At 48.6% G+C, this 12,031-nt stretch overlaps 5 protein-coding genes across 5 annotated transcripts; 2 read left to right on the top strand and 3 right to left on the bottom strand.

The window, feature by feature from the left end:
• Window positions 1-618: 618 nt before the first annotated feature.
• ONS95_001994 (uncharacterized protein) lies at window positions 619-2,224 on the bottom strand (the record flags this gene model as incomplete). Its single annotated transcript, XM_058495223.1, has 2 exons — window positions 619-1,742; window positions 1,792-2,224. 2 exons carry the CDS (start codon window positions 2,222-2,224, stop codon window positions 619-621), a joined length of 1,557 nt encoding a protein of 518 aa, XP_058355534.1.
• Window positions 2,225-4,823: 2,599 nt separating this feature from the next.
• ONS95_001993 (uncharacterized protein) lies at window positions 4,824-5,741 on the top strand (the record flags this gene model as incomplete). The annotated part of the gene is made up of 2 exons (XM_058495222.1): window positions 4,824-5,494; window positions 5,549-5,741. The coding sequence occupies 2 exons, from the start codon at window positions 4,824-4,826 to the stop codon at window positions 5,739-5,741; spliced, it is 864 nt and encodes a 287-aa protein (XP_058355533.1).
• Window positions 5,742-6,308: 567 nt separating this feature from the next.
• Window positions 6,309-6,616, bottom strand: ONS95_001992 (uncharacterized protein; the record flags this gene model as incomplete). The annotated part of the gene is made up of 3 exons (XM_058495221.1): window positions 6,309-6,315; window positions 6,367-6,478; window positions 6,544-6,616. The coding sequence occupies 3 exons, from the start codon at window positions 6,614-6,616 to the stop codon at window positions 6,309-6,311; spliced, it is 192 nt and encodes a 63-aa protein (XP_058355532.1).
• A 9-nt stretch (window positions 6,617-6,625) lies between these two features.
• ONS95_001991 (uncharacterized protein) lies at window positions 6,626-7,510 on the bottom strand. Its single transcript, XM_058495220.1, has 3 exons — window positions 7,180-7,510; window positions 6,711-7,128; window positions 6,626-6,648 (listed from the first exon to the last, which is right to left on the bottom strand). The coding sequence occupies exons 1-2, from the start codon at window positions 7,334-7,336 to the stop codon at window positions 7,019-7,021; spliced, it is 267 nt and encodes an 88-aa protein (XP_058355531.1). The 5' UTR covers window positions 7,337-7,510; the 3' UTR covers window positions 6,626-6,648; window positions 6,711-7,018.
• A 1,290-nt stretch (window positions 7,511-8,800) lies between these two features.
• On the top strand, window positions 8,801-10,995 carry ONS95_001990 (uncharacterized protein; the record flags this gene model as incomplete). The annotated part of the gene is made up of 2 exons (XM_058495219.1): window positions 8,801-8,997; window positions 9,061-10,995. The coding sequence occupies exon 2, from the start codon at window positions 9,061-9,063 to the stop codon at window positions 10,993-10,995; it is 1,935 nt and encodes a 644-aa protein (XP_058355530.1). The 5' UTR covers window positions 8,801-8,997.
• Window positions 10,996-12,031: the final 1,036 nt, after the last annotated feature.

The raw sequence follows: 12,031 nt of genomic DNA, 5'->3' as shown, positions 1-12,031 counted from the left end.
CCTAGCCATACTAATAAGTCTTCACCAAGCTTATAACCTTTGCTCTATCGCAAAAATAACGCATCTAGCATCTGATAATCACTTCTGTCTCTCTGTCAAACGCATCGACCCTGAATACGTAAACACGTCTATCTACGAGGGGCAGAACTGCTACATAAGTCAAGCGCCTTTACATATCTTTGCCCGCTTCAAGTTTCATTCCAACATTTGCCTAGATCTGGGAAAGAGCATACAGCAATCAATCTGATTTTGAGATTGTAGGAAGCGAAGGGAGGAGGAATTACTGCGAGGACACGTGTGTCGAGCTCGCATTTCTTCTTCGCTTGGCCCAGCATCTGGTCCACACCCTCACTTGCTTTAAGGAGACAACGTGGAAGCGATGAGATGGACAGTCTTCAGACATGTGCTTTGCTACTAGGCTTTCAGGATCCTAGCAAAATGTAGACGTCCACACATCAAGGCGAAATGAGAACCGCACGTCTGTCTGGCACCACTGAAGCAAAATTATCACGATTCCAACGGCCTCGATTGATCAGCCATCATCAGCCCCAGAAAAGTAGAATACAAAGATTACATTAATTTTATATATTATCACCATCTACAACTCATGCTCCCCAACTAATAATCATAATGCCTCCTAATAATCGGCCTCGCCGGATCCCACGGCCCATGAATCTCATTCTTATACTTCTGCAACCCAATAAGCCACCACGAACACCCCCCCATCGCCAACCCCGTCGCAAAAACCCCAATAAACACACCCATCAGCCCGCTCTTCCAAGGGAAATCCCAAAACCCCTCTCCATCGCCGCCACGACCAAGAATCAGGCCCACTCCACCGCCTGCGCCAACAACGAGGAGAATTGTGAGGGCCATATGGCCGCGCCAGGATCGCTGCTTTGCGTAGCGACGGAAAACGGGGAAGAGTCCGAAGACTTCGATGGAGAAAAGTGTGAGGGAGAATACCTCCCCTGTGCCTTCTAGGCGTGAGGCAAGGACTGTAGAAGCCATCAGTGCGGCGTTGGTGCTCAGACTAGCGGGAATATTCTTCACGCCAGAACCAATGGATGTCTCGGCTGGTGTGCTGTAATCGAAGAAGAATATATTGATTGTGAAAAGTAGGAAGGACATAGCCCAGATTGAATCCTCGGATGTGGACATGGTGAGGGATTTGAGGATTGGAGAGAGGCCGAGGAGTGTGAAGTAGATTAGGAGGGCGGATTTGGCTGTTGAGAGACGGAGGGAGGTTCGTGGTGAGAGAGGAGGCGATGAACCTGGAGAGGGGTAATTTGGAACGTAGCGCGGGGTGGGTATTTGTGGTGCTGAGGCCACAGATTGGATCGAAGAGGCCGATGCGGAGTGTGAGTGTCTGGCTAGATTCGAAGTACTATGGAGATTGGATGTAGACATAGATGCTGGATTGAGGTTGGATAGAGAGCTTGATGCTGATGCCCCGTGCGTGAAGATGGGCGGAGATGGCTGCGACTCTTCCTGTCCTACCCACCAATCCCACAATAGCCATCCCAGAAATGTGCCAGTCGATCCCCATCCTACTACTGAACCTGGAGAGACGCGCTCGGTGTATATTCCAACGAAACAGACGATGAATATTATAACCGAGCAGACATGTTGGACAATCACTGTCGAATCTGCCACCAGTGGCCAGAAATCATATGGTTGGAGTCGCGGATTCCGCTGCAGATGTTCGAGGAAGGTATCTTGATCGGTATAATTATCTGGGTCTACATGCCATCAGCTCAATGCTCAGTCGCCGACGCGCGCGATACTTACACGATTGCTTCACCCAGAGCAACTTCTTCCAAGTGCCCTTCTTTCTCCTACTAGCACTCCTACTATCGCCATGCCTCCCCCGTCTCAAAGGCCGCAGATCTCCAGTACTTCCATTGGTCATGCGCAGGTCCTTCAACTTGTTCACAGCAGCGGACTGCTTGCGTGGTGGTGAACCCTGATAGATGGCATCTTCAGGCGCGAGCAGCGTGCGATCTGTCGCAATTGGATGGGAAATGAGGGCTGGGAGTGTGGTACTTCGTGTCAGAGGTGGGAAGGGTTGTGTTGTCGTCGCAGATGGTGGAGGCGCCTGGTTGGGCACCATAACTTCTTCATGTGAGGTCAGATGGAGGTTGTCAGCCTCGGGAGATTTTGCCCATGAAGTGCTCGCTTGGCAGTTTAAGGGGCGGCGAGGCTGAATGCCAGGATTCATCATCTTGGATAACGTAGCAGAATATAACTTGTAGCTTTTCGGCAAAGAACTATATTCTCAACTCACATTTTCAAAGACAATAGATGCACTCGAAGCTTACCCATCAATATCCTGCACGTGACGATTTATTGATAGTCGAGGCTCTCCAAACTCCTTCTTCTGCTTGAGCAATCATCAGTACATCAGTCACTTCTTAGACGAGAAGCGATCAGTGGTGCTAATCATGCCAGTTTCACGATAACGAAAGTGTCTCTTCTCATGCTGTTTCTAGCTCATTAATGGACCTTGAGAATGGGACAGTTCAACCACAAATGGTCCGAGATCTACATCGTCAGTTCAGCAAAATACAAATCTCCTTACCCCAGAAGTTACATCTGCCACGGCGCAGCACCATTAATCTAAAAATGTCCATCACCCATCGGTTGTAGATACCAAAGCTGCCTCATCCAAGCCTTATGTTCCCATAAAAAGCACAAAACTCCTAGATAACACGCCTATGGTTTCCTCCACGTCCCCAGCCAAACCCATGATGCCTGTGAAGGAGCCTCTTCATCGGCAACCTCTAACAAGATCTTCAGACCAAAAACATCCTTTTCCACATGGCAGCTGCAGACTGCAGCAGAATGCGCGCTCGAACCCCTGCGACGATCTAAGTTGGCGAGTTTCAGGGTTCATCCTCACCCCCTTTCCCACCGACAAAACCTTCCTCTTTCTTTAGATCATAAACACGTCTCGAAATGGAACACGGGAGAAAGAAACATGATCAAAGTTGATGTGCTTTGCAAAGCATGAAATGTTGGAATTTGAAAGCCCGGCTGTCGGAATGGAACAATGGAATGAAGTGCGTAAGCTTCTTCAAAGGCATCCAAAGGAAGAACCCTGTGTTTCTAGCTCCTATCGTAAAATACCAGATCTAGCTATTCGTGGGTCTTTCCCGTTGGTCAATCTCGTGTTGGCTATGTACGTACCTTGTCCTGCTGGGTCCAGAGCTCGTATCCGACAGAGCTTTGTTTCTATTATATGGCCCCACACTGGCATGGAAGACCTGAAATCTTTAAACTTCAAAGCCGCAAACAAAGAAACAAAGTCCGGAATTGACGGTTTCAAGAACGAGTTGAGATGAATGACGAGTGGCGGCCGTGTTTCCTGTCGGTCAAAGTCTGAGATGTCGATTGTTTGACTTGGCGGTTTCGAGCGCAGAGAGATCTTAGTGGACGCCGCAGGAGGCGCTTTAGTTGCCAGTAGTGTGGGGATCTGTGCTGTTAACACATGGGCTGGGGGTTGGTCGTGTCCGTATCTGGCAAGGCATGGTATGGAATCCATGGATACCTACCGATTGATAGAGTTCTGTCTCTTCAGAATAGAAGAATATCAAAGTATTTTGAGATGTTCCAAACCATAAATAAGATAACACTGGAGCTTCGAGCTTGCCGGCTTCTCGTCCCAAATAATGCAATTCCTCTGCCAGCTTCTTCGGGGTATTTATTCCCACCGGAAAAACTCAAGACGCAAATGTCCAGTTCCAGCCTTCCATTCATCTATGTGTGCGGCGTTATTCAGCATTGATGCGCAGGTAATCAAGCCACCAATGCAGCATCAGCTCGAACATACTGGCAACGAGCGAGAATGAGGCGAATGCCGACAATAACGACAATAATGTAAAGCGACTACTGACGTTGTATTTTGGCACAGACAAGACAAGTAGACAAGTGCTACTCTGAGAGTTGCCGGCATAACCTTGATGAATAAGTAGAATAGCGAAAATTAACATCTCCAGGCTTTGGGAGGCGGGAAATGAAAACTTGGCTGTTCCGCGGACTTCTGCCATCCAGCCAAACCACTTTCAAGACTTTTCTTCATGCATCTATGACCATGACTGGAGCTCCTGTTTTGATCTGAGATGTCTTGAAGCTGCTCTGTCGTGTGATACATTTTGCAGCTCGCAATGCCGGAAATGTTCAGGCTCAAGGCCGTTTGCGTAAGGTACTGAAGGTTACATGAGCTGATGAGCTGCAGCGGCTAAACATGGGGTTAATGCGTCTGAGCCAACGGTAAAACCCACTGGGTGCAAACACTGGACTTGGAGTCTTGGACCTTGGGCTCTGGCCGGCGCGCCCAGGGAATCCACCATCTAGACTAAGCCACCAATCCCTGTGCTCGACTAGCTGAAAGAATGTTACTAAATAGCATCACACTTCGATGTCATCCGTATGAGGCCATAGCCCTGTTCTGTATCATCGTGTACCAGTGACAGTCAGTGCAGGGCAGGGGTCCTGATGCTTATTAGTTGCTTGATGGCACAGTTGCACCCGGTAAAGTGCGTGCGCTGGGCGGATAGGCTGGATCTTTAAAGGCTGTGTTTCCCCTCCTCCTATGTACCTCCAATATCTTGGAATCTGGCAGCCAACAATTTCTCCGTTTGCGTCGATGCTACATCCCTCGTTCCTAACAAAGCAGTCGTAAATCTGAAGAGTGCAGGAAGGTTGTTGAGAGTCAATTGGAAGTAAGGGATCCTCGCGCTCTCCTTCTTCGACTCAAGCTTCGAAACTCTTGACCTTCGGGAAATACCCAGCCCCATCGATCTCGACCTCAGCATCTCACAATGAAGCCAACCTCACCACTCTCGCTCCTCCTCTTCCTCCAGCTTGCATCTGCAGCTCCTCTCCCAGAGACTCTCTTCCCCTCCGACTGTCACTATACATCTTGCGCAGGGTTTCGCTCGGCGCTCCTCTCCTCCAAGCCAAATACACCTCCTACCCGCCTCACAAGTCCTCACTTCCCTGCGCACCAGCTGTCCTCCCCCGATACTCTCGATGTAGACGCATTCGATAATCGACCTTTCTCCCCCTCAGAGGATATCCGTCCCAGCGTCGCGCTGACCTCTGATCGCCCTCTCTCCTCCAGCTTTCTCCTCTCCCTCGCCAACCCCGCGTCCAGCCCCTCCATCCAAAAAGCACCGCAGTCAACGAGCTCGGAAGATTCGCTTGCCTCGAAACCAACCAGCGCATTACCGAATCTGCGAAGGGAAGACGCGGAGAGGTATTGGGCGTCTCTGCGACCTGCGAGTGGAAAGAAGGAGGACGAGGCTGTGGAGGACGATGGCCAGCGCCGTAAAGTCGTGTGTGGTGCCACCGGTTTTATCGCAGAGAGCTATGTGTCTTTCCATGGCGTACGTCTGGCGAGAGATTATAGCGACTTGATGGTTGTCGGTATCGTGGTGCTGTTCTTGGCTGCGGTGGTTGCGCTGGAACTGGTGGAGCGAATTGAGCATGTGTAAGATAATCACCCGCTCGCTTGTGATGTATGTGATGCTAATTGTTGTTACAGCGGCAGATCTTACGGTCGTCGACGAACACGGAGGGGACAAATATTTTTGGAGGATGATGAGACGCTCGCATACATTGTGAAGAAGCCAGTATCTCTACAGGCGGATTCTTTACAATATCAGATCTCACTGGGTCAACATCAGGACGAGAAGGAGGCATTTCAGTATGATAGCGATGCAGCTGAAAATGTTTGAAGAGCATGGTCCGGAACGGAACGATTTTTTTTTTGTGGGATTGGAAGCCAGGAGTTGGAGAGATCAAGACATACCCAGCGGCGTTTTCAAAATGGATAGGAGTTACATGGAGGAGGAATGGGGTCGTAGACAGGTCCTCACGCTCAAACCTAGATATATTCCTAAGAAAAGAATCCCAGACTTTCAACGGCTGCCTGCCTGTCTCCTTGTTCCCTCACAAGGCGATGCCACTCGCATTGTTCTCATAGGGACAATAAATAGCCAAATTAGAAATATTTGGATGGCTGCTATTCTGCCAGCGCATTTCCATCGTCACATATTCAAATGGTTTCCATTTTGTTTTCTCGTATAAAGCCTATTATTCAAGGAAGGTGCCTAGTGCTATCTAAGAGCGAGGAAAAAGCAGAAGCCCTTCATAATTATGGTCAAACTGGGAAGCGCCAGGATCGCTACCATTGCAGCTGACTTTGAAGTAAACAAGAGACAAAAACTCCCAGCTCAACCCTCCCGTCCAACGTCATCTTCGTCCGCAAACGTCCACCTCGACGGAAATGGAATCGGCAGCCGCTACTCACTGTACTATCAGCTTTTGTTTCAAGCGCGACTGTCAATTTTGAATACTCACGAGTCACGACGCCCTCTGGTTTCGTCCAGATCGGCGACTTGCTGAAGACCAAGGGAGACTACACTGGCCTCCTTGGCAACGGAATGGTGGTCGGCAATCTTGATAGCGGTCACTGCATTCTACTAGATGTCAATGGGGATCTGTGTAAGGAAGAGAAGTGCTTTCTATCGTACTCACCAGCCTCACTGGACCCTGCCCTTCCAGCAGATAATGGGAATTGGCAGCTGCCGTACTCGTAATTACAGACCATGCCTGTGGGACATGCGGTGGTTGGACTGCATTCTATTCGAGGTTGGTATAATCACCTACCTGCGAAAGTTTAACATCTGTGCAAAAGTACTTACCACGATTGCTGGAAGTGACATCCTCGGCAAGCAACGGGCGAATGCATTTGCCAAATGCGCAAATCTTACCCTTTGGACAGTCGCTAGGCTTAGTGCACTCTGTCTACTGTTAGTGTTGAGACGTGCTATGAAATGGTGATGGCTATATATCCTACTCACCATACTCATTGGAATCGACCTCCTCAGCAAGTAAAGGCCAGACACACGTGCCCATAAGGCAAACCTTGCCTTTGGGACAATCATTTTTGAACCAACATCCTGCTTGATATTTAATACCGTTTCATGGTATGATTAGAATAATGAGTAGCCTACTCACCCCACTCGCGGGCATCGACACCGTCAATAGAGAATCGCATACAGCGATTGAACAGACAGAAGTCTCCTCTGGGACATTCGGCTTGTGTATTGCATGCTGCTGCTGTTCAAGGTTAAACATGCTTGGCGATTGTTACAAAGGGTTCAGACTTACACTTCGTTGACTCGCTGTGGACAGTGGGCTGGCCTGGGTGGAAGGGACTAATAGAAGTGCTTGGGATTTCGATCAATACGTTGAGATTGCTTGGTGCTGCTGTTGCAAGGGAGAGAATGCCTGCCACGGTGAAGGCAGTAATGGTGGAGAGTTGCATGGCGACTTTGAATGGGGGACTTCCAGCTATGCTCGTGGAAGCAAGTATCTTGGAAGAGGCGAGTTTTGGGTTTCTCGATGTGTGACTTTGGAAGACTCATCATTTCAACTAGCAGCAGGACACCCTTTTATGTCTTATTGCTATGGTTGTACAGTCAAGGTAAAGATATTAGAGGTCCAGTGTACAATGACGATTCCAGGGACCCTAGCCACAGCACCAATGATCTCTGTCCACACTGTCTCGGCACTCGGGAGGTATACCATTGTCGATCGTGCACAATGGTGACGTATTTTCGTAGAGAAGAACGTCAAATCAGCTTTCCCCGCGCTTGTTTTCCTCGTTTGGCAATGTCACATTGAGCTTCGGCTGTCGCCTTAATGCTGTTTGTGGATTCAGGGGCGAAGGTTCATTCGGCTCATTTAAGCGAGCCGTGGTGTTTACATGTTGTTTTGCCTCGCCGATTACACTGCAGATCCTAAATTATCTTGTTTCATTGTTGGATATGGAGATCATTTACGCAAGACATGGTGTACAGGATCATTTTGGTAGATCAGTCAGCCAATTGAGAAATGGAAGAGTTCGCCATCAGGGCCGCTTCCCAACGATGAGTTCAGCGACTTTAACCACACCCCAATTTTGAACCAATTGAAAGTCTCTTTGTGATGCCCTATTAAACATTATCCACCTTGATGGTAGGCATTCAAACTCTAGCACTTGAAAGCTCTTGGTTGTACTGTAATTTCCACAAACGGTCTGATTGTAAAACAACTTGCTTCTCGGTCCTACATTGTGCCTGGTATTGTTTCGGCTAGTTTGTCGGAACATCCATATTGGCTACTGGATCAGTTTCTAGACCAGCACACGAGAGTAAAGCTAGTGAATTAGCGGCCTGTCTGAATGCAACTAGACTCGTTGGAGCTGGTCTCCATTCAGGATACGATATGTGCGGTGGATTTATCTGGTTGATCTGCTTTTCAGACCATCTCATCTTGGGCACAGTTTGGGAACCATGTTATCAGAAGCAATACAACGAAAAAGCTACTGCTGCAGAATCGAAGCTGGGATCAGTCAACAGTTTGGACGCTGGCCCTGCTAAAATCAGAACTTATGGTCGAATTGAAACAAGGACACTCCTGTCGGGATATTCCTGTTGGCACTGAAGCCAATGGGACCAAGGGTGTTGTATCTCTTCAAGTGCGACACGCGGCCACCTCTCCAGGCTGTGCCACCTGAAGCGAAAACACCCATTAGTGAGAAATACAGGGGACGTGGCGCTGTGAACCTGCTGAATTTGGTGAGCCTCGCTTGTTTAGCGATGGATTGCAGCAACTGCTACAGGGGTCTTCAGGCTACCCAACGAATCGCACTGAAGGTGATAAGCTAAGCTGCTTCTGTCGTTGGCGGGCCACACACCGAGATAACGCAACGAGGCTGAAATGTCAGCGTTGTGCCTGGTGGCCTAGGATATGTAAATGCTTCAGCCTCTCCTTCAAGCATCCAAACCTTCTAACTACAACCACATTTGACAAATCCTTACCTTCCGCTGGATCAAATTCAAGATTTCTGAATCCTAAACTTCCGTGGTGTGTTGCTTGCTTGAAGCCTCCTTGTTTTCAGTTGCATGTCGTCATACCTCGATTTCATTCATATCCGCTTCAGGTGTACGTCTTCCACCCCGCTTCTTATACTATGATTCGTCCTAATCACACTGTGCTGCAATGCAGATGAGTGAGCTGGAAGATGGTGTTCGAGCCAGCCAGGAAGATATTCAGCGTATGCTTGCACGAAGCTACAGCATTTGGTCATCTTACTCGAAAGACACAAAATCTCAAGACGGCCTGCCACCGTACCACCTCCAGCTCCGAAATATTCTTGGAAAAGTTCCAGCATATCTGGCTAACGGCTTGACCGAAGACAGCGGACCACCACAGTTACGGCTGGAACAGAGAGGTTCAAAGCAATCGGAATTGTTCATTAGCGGACACTCAATCTGGCGGACCGCAAAGGAGTCTTGCGGTCTCAAAAATAAGATTATCCCTTATCAGATACTGCTGGGTACCCAACGTTCGACGCTATGTTCTTTCACGACTGATTCACGTTTCACTAACTGGCCGGGTCTGTATGGTAAACGGATTGCTGTGAGCGGCAACGTCCTTGCGGTTCTAGCTTTTGCGTGGGCATATATTCTATCAGCCCGTTGGCTCGAGATGCAACAGTCCGACACTACGGCACAGTGTGTAGAACAAGAGAACCGTATTTTCTATATGGTAGCTGAAGCCAAAGGTATTTCTGACAGTGCTGAAAAATCTCCAGACGCACTTCATATCGATCTCGGAAGTGTCGACGATGATGCAGCGCGTTGGTGGGCTGCGATTTTGGCCCCAGGTGAAGGTTGGAGAGCAGAAATCACGCGAAATACCACCGTTTACCGATCTCCGTGGTCCATATGTATAACAGCCACACAGCTGTTCAGAATACGAAGATCAGGACACCATGAAGCCTCTTGCAGAGGCCCATTTGTTCCGCCATCCTCAGACGCGGCCTTGAGATATCTCGCTGACTTTGTCGTGCATCATTGTATCGACAGCCAATGCTCCGTGGCTTTGGCTGCGGCTTTAACGTTTCCGTTTCTTGGTTCTAGGAGCGCGAAGCTCCCATTGCCAAATATGATATCGCCAAGCACTCTCCCACCTGTTACGCCTCGCTCGCTCATTCCCGAGGGTCACCAAAAGAAAGGGATAGTTTGGGAAGAAGGCAAATTACTTTGTTACTACATGACCCTGAGCTGTAATACCCGTGGGATGCATGCTCTTCTTTGCAGCCCTTTCTTTGATGCTCAAGTCCCTTGCAACCTTGTTAGTCCATGGTTTCAACCGATCATAGAAACCTTTGACCCTTTATTCAAGAAAGGGGATCTCGAAAGTGTTGCGATAATTATGGGGAGACGGCAGCCAAAGCTGGCAGCGCTATGGATGGGAGCCGCCATCAGCGGAATGGCAGATCCCATCTTGCAATGGGCTCGATCAGGGCTAACAGCAATCGAGCTACACGCCGCTGCATGGACTGCCACTACACATTCATTCATTAGCCTCGTGTCTGACGATCTATATGGTCACGAGGATCAGGAAATTTCTCGTTCAGATGAGTGTCGTTTGCTTTTTCTTACAGACGCTGAGGGCTATTCTCGGATTCCGGTCTGCCCTTGGAAGCCATTCGGAAACACAGCATTGGGCGATACTGAGATCGAAGTCCGAAACCACGGGAAGTGTACGGGACACTATCTGCAATACATTGGCTGGTCCTGGAATTTACAAAATGAAAGTGAATTGGAAGATCCAGGCTTTACCGCTGATGTGCAATGGAATGACTCGATCGCAAATGCTGTCGACTTTTGTTCTACAGATCAACTAGATGAGAGGATTTTGAAAAATGATATGCTGTCAGAGCATGCAACTCGGAGTATATTTGGCTGGCTGCGGAGTTCAGGCTGGCCAAAGGGTGAGAAGGAAATATATTGTCACTCATGGATTGGGTTTGATGAATCAGATGAGGAAATTGATGATACAAGTAGTGATGTTGGCGAAATCGACAATACCATCAGAGCTGTTGAAGTATGGCTAACGGAACAATTCATGACAGGCTGGTATTCAGTATTCTGATATGGAGAGCACATAGAATGACCAATGAAAATCATCTCTACCCAGCAGGTCCTCTAAACAGCTTCCTTCCATCACTATGCAAAGTCCAACATATCTTCAAACCCATCAGGCCCGCCGCCTGGGTGAGCTGGGCATTTTTTGCATATAGCGTATTTGGTCGATGTCGTTAATCCGGTGTCGTGGCTCATGGTTTGACATATCTTCCACTTTACTCGACATTTATGAGCTTTGCAGGTGTAGTAGTTGTGCTCATTATTCGCGTGGCCGCAACTGGAGTTCGCACAGAAGCCATTTACCCCGGAACTTGCAGTCATGCTCAGGGTCCTAGATATCAATACTAGTCAGTCTTGGGTGGTCTAAGCGGATCAATTGTTACTAGAAGTAGTACATACGTTCCGAAAGTGTAGGGCCGATGTTTCCGGCTAATTCAGTAACTATGCTCGGTGCAACAGCAATACAAGACGAGAATCAAGTTTATGCTAGATAACTTATTAGAAGCAGTTCAACATCTTTCACTGTACTTGACTTACGGCCAAAAAAAGACTGAAGGATGGGCGGGGTGCTGGAATAAGAGGTCAAGCGCAGGGCATTCATGGGAGATATATGTCCATCAGTAATCCAACATTAGCTCTAGCAGCTCGTGGGTGTCCAATGGATTGAATCAGATATGCCACCAGTGCTGAAGTCAGCTAGCCAATCCGAGGAGATTGGCATCAAACGCCGAGTAGCACATTCCAACAAAGAGGGGGACGTTGCTTAACGGCAGAGGCACACGTACTCAAGTCGAAGCAGCACACCAATCCCGCCTTTGAACTCACCTACGAAACCAGGGTAGCACTGAACCAATAAAATAATTTGTTGTCCCATATCTAACCTTTATCGAGAAATCATCAGGCGTGCATTCATGCCCTATGCCTCAAAAGGCAGAAGACGCCCTGGCCCCAGCAGCAGAATCTGTACTTGGTCTGTTCCTCCCCCGGCTGGCGAGAACTCACGAGTGAACCAACCGCTGGTCCTCAGCCGAATCCAAACGTCT

The sequence above is a fragment of the Cadophora gregata genome (assembly GCF_030347475.1).
Source record: "Cadophora gregata isolate MNR1 chromosome Unknown scaffold_10, whole genome shotgun sequence".
In the NCBI taxonomy this organism is placed as follows: Eukaryota; Fungi; Ascomycota; class Leotiomycetes; order Helotiales; family Ploettnerulaceae; genus Cadophora; species Cadophora gregata.
This window is presented reverse-complemented; position numbering and strand designations above follow the sequence as displayed.

Excerpts from the sequence above, each read along its gene's own strand:
- ONS95_001991 (XM_058495220.1), bottom strand. The coding sequence starts at position 7,336 with ATGCAACTCTCCACCATTACTGCCTTCACCGTGGCAGGCATTCTCTCC. Across the intron at positions 7,129-7,179 it reads CCACAGCGAGTCAACGAAGT|CAGCAGCATGCAATACACAA; the intron begins GTAAGTCTGAAC and ends AACCTTGAACAG.